At 41.8% G+C, this 8,715-nt stretch overlaps 1 protein-coding gene across 1 annotated transcript; it reads left to right on the forward strand.

Moving 5' to 3' along the window:
• Positions 1-5,047: 5,047 nt before the first annotated feature.
• On the forward strand, positions 5,048-7,282 carry wfikkn2b (WAP, follistatin/kazal, immunoglobulin, kunitz and netrin domain containing 2b; the record flags this gene model as incomplete). The annotated part of the gene is made up of 2 exons (XM_080873451.1): positions 5,048-5,233; positions 5,738-7,282. 2 exons carry the CDS (start codon positions 5,048-5,050, stop codon positions 7,280-7,282), a joined length of 1,731 nt encoding a protein of 576 aa, XP_080729577.1.
• Between the last annotated feature and the right edge of the window lie 1,433 nt (positions 7,283-8,715).

Consider the following 8,715-nt stretch of genomic DNA (forward strand, 5'->3'; position numbering starts at 1 on the left):
GGACATTTGTAATAAAGATTTAATAAATCATCAGTAATGATAACGCCATTGCAAGAAAATGTATCATATCAGCTTCTGCAGGAGTCTTTGTTTAGTGTCTGATTCTAGTTAATCTCAAAGCATCCACCAGATTCAGGGTGACCGTCGAGGGCCGGTGTCCACCTGAATCAAATGATTAGTTCATTACCAGGCCTCTGGAGAACTTCAAGACATGTTGAGGGGGTAATTTAGCCGTTTAAATGAGCTGTGTTGGATCAAGGACACATTTAAAACCTTGAGGCCTAGAATTGCCCACCCCTGGTCTAGGGTTAGGGGTTGGGTTAAAGCCCACCCCTTTAAACAACCAAACAGAAAAGCCTTAAAAAAAAACCCAAAATATTAATAGGTTTAAAAAAAAAGGATGGTTTAATTCTTGGGTTTTTCTACCAGATGAGAGTTCTTCGAAGACCTTATTTGTAGAATTTAGGAGTAGTATGTAAGTGGGAACTTTTTGTGTGCACATACATGCAAATGTACCAATTATATACTACTCACATGGGTTGAAGTGTGCAACTAATTTTTCTTCCACATTTTTGTGGGGATATTTATTGGCAAAGATAATAAAAGAAACCCAGAAAGTTCTTTTAAAGTTACCAGCACCAGGGTCAATCCGTTTGGAACTCGGGAATACAGGTGTGGATGAATTATATGAAGTGAAACTTGTTAGAGTTAACCTTTAAGCAAAGGTTGCATTGACCTGATAAAAAGGGATGCAGATGGGACTTTCAGAATATCTTACACAGCGGCCTAAAAATCCAAATGGGGTCTCAGTGGTCACAGGGATTACTGCTTTGGAAGGCAAATCAGTTCTATAATTGGTTATGTGACTCTGGAGAAGCCTTAGTTTAAAAAATGTATGCTGATGATGTCCAGAGGGTTGTTCCATTCAAGTTGTGGCTAATGAATCATTCCCATGTAGCCTTGTAGTCAGTACAGATTTCTTAAATTAGATCTTTTACATATTTGGAATTTTTTTTCCAGGTAAAACAAAACAAGACTGTTTCAGTTGTGCTTTGTGTGAATGTCATTTATACAGTGATGCAGCAAAGATTTATTTATTTTTTTACAATTAAGAAGAGACAGTGTTGCAAATCACCAGTTTTTGGGGGGTAATCTAACGTCAGTGCCAGTCATTATGTAATTATTCCAACCATCCACTAGAGTGTGCTCACACTCAGTCAGCAAGCCAGGAAAGTGACTGTTGCCCCAACTTCTTCACTTACAACTGAAGGAACTTGTGTTTTTTCCTTAATGTATCCTAACAGGCAAAAATATGGTAATTTTACTACAGTGCTGGTAGAAACTAATACAAAAATACAATAAATTAAAATCTAATAAGACAAGAGAGTTAATGTAAGAGCTTTCCTAACTGTGGATCAAGAGGGATTTGTTGCTTTTTCTATTGTTTTATACATTGATTCTGTGGATATGTTATTGGAAATTGGGTTGTCTGTTCTCAGAACTGATTGAGGATTAAGAGAAAGTAGGAAGAGAGACCATGACGGGGCAAAGAAGAGAAGTTCACCTTAGATTCCTTACAGCAAGATGTCTCTTGCCCCACACACAGAAACACTGCAGTTAACATTTCTCAGTATTTTTCCCTGGCACACACCTTTCTTTGTCTCCAACATGCTAAAACTGATAAATGTTGATAGGGCGGCATGAATGAAAGCTGTGCTGCCAGCTTCCTTGATAAGGTCCCTGCCTATTGGCACAGATGTACAGAATCGGACCCAGAGGTGAGAGGAAGATTAAAAACAACTTTAGCACAACAGTGATACAGCAAGAAGGTTTGAGTGTTATTTTTTTGATGCCTTGTCAGAATGTTGCTCAGTATTGCTCAATATCGGAGTACCAGACAGAGCAAGATGTTCTTTTGATATGTCTAAGCCACCCACAGATGTCAGGAAATTCATAGAAGAGGCCTAGATTTTTGAGAAATGCACAACTGGTTTTAAATTGAAAAATGAATAGGCTGACATTAGTCAGATTTTACTGTAATATAAAGCTAGAGTCAGTTTCCTGGTAGCTTCTTTTGGCATATACACTGTAGATGTGTAGGTGGGGGTGGCTGCATATATAAGAATCAGTCCATTTACCATTTGTAAATGAGGGGCCACAACATTAAAGGTCGCCACAGCAGATGGATGATGATATGAGATAATGTGTAGTGTTTGATTTGGCACAGATTTCTTAAAAAAAACGAAGTATATATATATATACTTTTTTTTAATGCCAGATGCCCTACTTCTGCTGATATCGCTTTAACCAAACATGCAGATGTTTGCTAAAGATGCTGAAGTCAAAGTTGTTTCTTTGGATTTTGTTTTACTTCACCAACCTGTTGCTAAATTCTTCAAAATACTTTTTAAAATTTTTGTACAACCCAAAGGTCTAATGTCAGCCAGCTGAGCTTCATTACTGGGGTAATCTCAAAAACTATGATGATGTTTTGTCTCTTCTACTTTGACAGGTGTTGACTTTAATAGTCTAAATAAAAAAAAACTGATATCAAAGCTTGTAATCCTCACATAACCTCTCACCAGAGGGCGTGCCATTTCATGATTTTGTAATTTTCCTGACACCTGGAGAATTTTTGTGATTCTACAAAATAAGCTTATTATTTGTAGCCCCAAGATGTGTCTGGCCTTACTGAGTTTGACAACAGTTAACAGCTTACAATCCTCCCTCATTATGAAACCTCTCATTTGTAACTCTTTCTGTCCTGGGGAGAGCGACAGGTATTTTCACCTGTGTACACGCACACATTTTGCCCCTAGTGAATATCCTATAACAATAAGTACAGTAAGCTGCCCCAACCACAAACACATATCCAGTAAACACTAATATAAGGTGACATAGTGAATCATGGAGAATATGGGAATATGTTTTTTATGATTAGCACTGAAATGGACCTAAAATAATCCTTCTACAGGATCCGGAGCATGGCAAGATCCAGATAAACAAGGCTTTATTTATTAGCTTGTCATACACACACGCACACAGGTTTACACAAAAATCACCATGTCTGCATGAAGAACAAACAATCTCCTGCACACACATACTTAAACTCAGCATGAGTCCACCGTTATTGCACTGGAAGGCAGTCTAATAGCTACCCTGTCCTCAGCTGAACTGTGGAGGAAACGGTTTACACAGGAAAGGACTGAAGAAATGATAATAACAACTTCATTCATTAAACATGGTGCCAACTCTCACGCCCACTGCAGAGCACACCTTCAAAGTATTTTTTTTCCCCGTTTTTGAGTTGCACTGTCCTCATCTCACCTCTGCTGGTTTGCCAGTCGGACTTGTTAAGGAACGAAAAGCTGGACTCATGTTTTCTATTTTAAGTCTTGGATATGAACCCAAACCCAAATGAGTACTTACGTTTTGGGTGATAACCTGTTTCAGTGCTCCAATTAAGCTTTGTTCTTGTCAAATAATGTCCTCAAGCCAAGATTCAGAGACCGTTTTTTTTTCTTTTCTGGAATTTAAGAACAAGTCTGTACATTTGCATAAATTCAAAGTAATCCTGTGTACAAAGACATGCTTTGTAGGATGTATGCAGACGGCTGAAGAATGTGGACTGTATAAATGGAAAACTGTGCTACGTGGAAAATAGAGATTGTTGTGCAACACCAGTCACGTATCACAGATTGCATGCATTTACAGACAAGAAAAAGTCCACAGAGTGCGCAATGTATCAAGCAGGTAGAAGCATGAACTTGTACATGGCTAAAATGGCTTTATTGAGCTCAGGCTGCAAGTTATCATGTTTTACACAGTGCAGAAAGTCTATTAAAGTGAGGAACAGTATATAATCAGCTACGTCAGTGTGTTTCATGGAATCCCAATGAATGCAATCACATTGAAATGGATTCTGTTTATAATTGCTGTTATCGACATCATCATTATGTCTAACCTGAAGGAAATGTACTGCATTTATTAGTGCTGATCACAAAGTACTGCAGGTCACAATTTCCCTTTATTTGGCCCATTATAGATTTTTACAAACAGTTGTCTTTAATATTAAGTAATGAAAAAATTAAGCATATTAGAATAAAATTATAACTATGACATGGTTTTGTTTTCTTTAAAAATGCAGTCTTTTCCAAGAGCATATTGTGTTTGTTAAAATATGAGTTTCAACATCTGTAAAAAAAAGAAAAGAAAAATCCTCTAAATGATTTCACCCAGATAAATTTAGCTGTTGCAAATATGCTTAAATGATGAACAGTTAAAATATGAATCGTTTAAATTTTCATTATTTCAGCTGTTGTCGTTTTATTTTGTGTAAAAGTGACTCATTTTTCTTATATGTGTGTGTGTGTGTGTGTGTGTGTGTGTGTGTGTGTGTGTGTGTGTGTGTGTGTGTGTGTGTGTGTGTGTGTGTGTGTGTGTGTGTGTGATATAAGTAATATTCTATATTCATAGTATGTAAAGGCAAAGTACATCACTTCTTGTTACCTGTAAAAACCGCAGCTTTAATTCAAACAGTCTGAATGTGTGTTAACATGTGTTTTTTGCTGTTTTGCAGTCGTTAAATAATAAGAACTACATTTTTTGTAAGCTGAAAAATGCCTTTGAGACTTTTTTATTCCGTGCGTCATAGCGCACGGTGCGCCCTGGCGCCGGCGGGGACCGCAAAGGGTTAAACGGGGTTACCAGCAATCCTTTTCACAGGCAGGTGCCCCGCCAGCTTTTCGCTTTTTTTTTTAAGCTTCTTTCAACATCTAAGGAGAAACTCATAACTGTCATTTTGCGAGTTACTTGGCGCGTCTTGTTAGCAGCGATGGCGGAGGGTTGGTGGTATAAATAGAGAAGTGAATTTATCAACTGACACACATCGCACGGACTCTGGAGACTGATGCGCTTTGACTCGTTTGCACACCTGCCTTTATTTCGAGAACAACTGATTTACAGCCGGATCACAGAAACACACATTACTTTGTTCGTTTGGTTGTTTTAACTTTCAGCACTTGTTGAATTGCGCGCCGCTCTGAAGATGTGGTGGATGCTGTTTCCGCGCTGGATCTGGTTCCTGACGTGTGTGTCAGTGTGGATGGAGCTCCAGGTCGGAGTTTTGACCCACATTGACTATACGCACGGGGGGATCTGCCCCAATGATATGAACCCCAACCTGTGGGTAGACGCCATGAGCACCTGCACACGAGAGTGTGAATCTGACCAGGTAATGTCATGGCAGTAACTTGGAATGAAAGCTTATCGTGGTTTGTTTTGTTTTTTGTTAATAGTGCATGTGGGATTTTCAAATAGAGTGAACAAAAAAGAAAGAAAGAAAAGTCAGGATAGCTATATTATTGTGATGGTAGTGTGCCACATTGTTTGATGTCCTTGGTTTTGTTTTTTATCAAATTGACTAAACTCAAAATACAAGTGCACAAAAATGATGACAGACTCTGTAATTATGACTGTAGAAAAAGAACAATTACACATTTATTTACTTTATTAGAATATGTGCCTTACTGGTGCAATATTTCTGTTTTATTTCTATTTAATTTGTAAATATCATATCATGCATGACTCTTTCTAGTTGTAGTTATTTTTCAGCTGCTTCTGTTTTAGGTATGTAAGTTGCTTTTGACTTTTTTAACTGTTTATATCTCACATGGAAAGTTTAGTTTTGTTCCATCTTGGATTCAAAGCACTTTTCCCCCCCCTTCTCCTCTTGCAGGAGTGCGAGTCCTATGAGAAGTGTTGTCAAAATGTGTGTGGGAATCGAAGCTGTGTGGCAGCCCGTTATGTGGATGGAAAGAAGGGCCCCGTGGGAATGCCAAAGGAAGCAACCTGCGCCGGTTTCATGTGCACTCAGCAGGGCTCTGAGTGCGACATCTGGGACGGTCAGCCGGTGTGCAAATGCCGGGACCGCTGTGAGAAGGAGCCACATTTTACCTGCGCCTCTGACAGCATGACCTACTACAACAAGTGCTACATGGATGCAGAGGCGTGCTCCAAGGGCATCACCCTGACTGTTGTCACGTGCCGCTTCCATCTGATGTGGCCCAACACAAGCCCTTCTCTCCCCCAGGTGACCACTCTCCGGCCAACCACTGCGACCCTTCAGGCGACTATCCCACCCACCACCGAGCCTCAGCCACCTGTACTGATCAGCAGCCCCACTCCACAGACTGTGAATGTCGGGGAAACGGCAAGCTTCCTGTGTGACATCATCGGTCGCCCCCGGCCTGAGATCACATGGGAGAAGCAGATGCCTGATGGGGTAGAGAGGGTTCTCATGAGGCCCAATCATGTTAGGGGTAACATGGTGGTCACAAACATCGGTCAGCTTGTCATCTATAACGCCCAGCTGCGCGATTCAGGGGTCTACACCTGCACGGCTCAGAACCCATCCGGTTTAGTGCAAGCCAAACACCCATTCACTGTGCTGCCCACAGAGTTACACAGAACTCCTGAACCCAAGAACCAGACCCGCTGCCTGCCTGACGAATGTCTGAAACCCCTTGACAGCGCAGATGATTGTGGGAGTGAGCTGCAGAAAGTCAGCTGGTACTACGAGTCCAAATCCAACAACTGCTTCTCCTTTACGCACTGCCACAACAGCAGCCAGCAGCCCAGGAAGGTGTTCCAGACATACGAGGAGTGCATGCAGTGCTGTGGTCCAGAACTGTCGGGCCCCTGTGGGCTCCCCACCCTGCAAGGCCCCTGCAAGGCATACGAGCCGCGGTGGGCGTACAGCACCACCCTACAGCAGTGTCAGTCCTTCATTTACGGCGGTTGTGAAGGAAATGACAACAACTTTGAATCTAAAGAAGGCTGCGAGGAGATGTGCCCCTTCCCCAAAAACCAAAACTGCAAGGCCTGCAAGCCGAGAGGCAAGATGGTGACGAGCTTCTGCCGCAGCGACTTCGTCATCCTGGGTCGCATGTCTGAGCTGACAGAGGAGAAAGACTCAGGCCACGCCCTCGTGACTGTGGAGGAGATCTTCAAAGATGAGAAGATGGGTCTCCGCTTCTTTGGCAAGGAGCCCCTTGAGGTCACTTTTATCAACATGGACTGGAACTGCCCATGCCCCAACATCACAGCTGCTGCTGCAGAGGGCCAGGTCATCATCATGGGCAATGTCAGCGATGGCATGGCCATCCTTCAGCCTGAGAGTTACGTGGGAGCATCTAGCCCTCGTCGGGTACGGAAACTGAAAGAAGTCATCTCTAAGAACACATGTGACATTCTCAAAGCGATCACCAACAGCCCTCAGTAGGGCTAATATCTGTACATAATGTTAAGCTGTTATATTCTGAACATTGCCCACAGTACTGTCGAGATCTTTTGAGCATTCTAGCTACATTTGGAGTTCTTAATGTTTCACTATGATGTTGTTTATGTTTTGTGTTGTCAGTTTGCAGGGAAGCATTTCTTTGTCCAGCCATTGGAGTTATTAACCCAAATGCCATGTAAGTGAACACAGGAGAGTTACCTTACTCTGCCCTCCCTCATATCCTCTCTGACCTATGCAGAAATATAGCTTGTAGACGTTTGGCATCAAAGCATGAAACAATTTGAACTCTCCATTTTAAATACTTGTTATGTGACCAGGAACTTTTAACATCCTAACATTTACTCGGTGTGGCACACCAGGACATGTGCCATACTGCATATGCATTATGACTGCATAGATTTCATCCAAAAGAATGAGTTGTAAAATATTCTATTTACCACATTTTCTCCAAAGCAGCTGCTCATTTTATATCGTCCTTCTCTTATTTCTTGGGTATTTATTACCATGGAAGCTTGTCTTTGATTTTGTACCTCACATCCTCTCTGAAATCAAGTGGACTTTTGTATTTTGTGTAATGTATAAAGAAAATAAACATTTGGGATCTTCTCTTTCCTCCTCATTTCTTGTCTTGTAACACCATATTATGAGGGATTATAGGGCACAGTCATAGCGATCTTACTTTTTAAGGCTAACAGGAGTGCGGAACCAGATTTGGTGCCTTTGTACCTGTTGTGATGACAGACAGCAGCTTCTCTGTGTACTGTACCTGTGTAGCTCCGCTGACAGGTTGTGATAAAAGAGACTTGGGAATAGCATATCCACAGTCCACCCTGCCCCCCTCCTCATCCCTGCAAACCTCCAAACAGAACCCATCCATTCCAAACACCCATGTGGCATTGTAAAAACTTCACCCTATTTTGTTTTGCCTCCATGGTCCAGCCTAATTGGGTAAGGATCCCAGGCCGTAAACCTCAGATCCACTCCCATACAAGAGTTATGTGTTTCATGCCGTGCCAGCCGGCATCTCTGGGTTACTAGGAAAAGGCCTTGGTGGGCTTCGACGAGGGTGTTCTACTTCCCAGATGAGATTCTGTTTCTCCCATCCAGAGCGGTGATGGAGGCAGAGATCAGCCCATGTATGGTGTTCCTTTACTGGCAAAACCCCCCGGGAGGTCAGACCTGCACTTCAGCAGCTGTTGAGTCTCTAGACTCTGAAAAATATTAGATCTGCAGCACCTTGGATCACATCAGAAAGTGATATAAACAACACAAACACAAAGTTTGCCAACCTTTTATTGCTCTCTGATACGCTGTTAATTCATTTTAGAATCTCTCAATCCCTCATCCCATCCACTATGACATTACAGACAACTCCTCAGGACACTGAGGTCTGTGGGTTTGACTGCTTCATTCAC

The sequence above is a fragment of the Rhamphochromis sp. 'chilingali' genome (genome assembly GCF_963969265.1).
Source record: "Rhamphochromis sp. 'chilingali' genome assembly, chromosome: 22".
Taxonomy (NCBI): Eukaryota; Metazoa; Chordata; class Actinopteri; order Cichliformes; family Cichlidae; genus Rhamphochromis; species Rhamphochromis sp. 'chilingali'.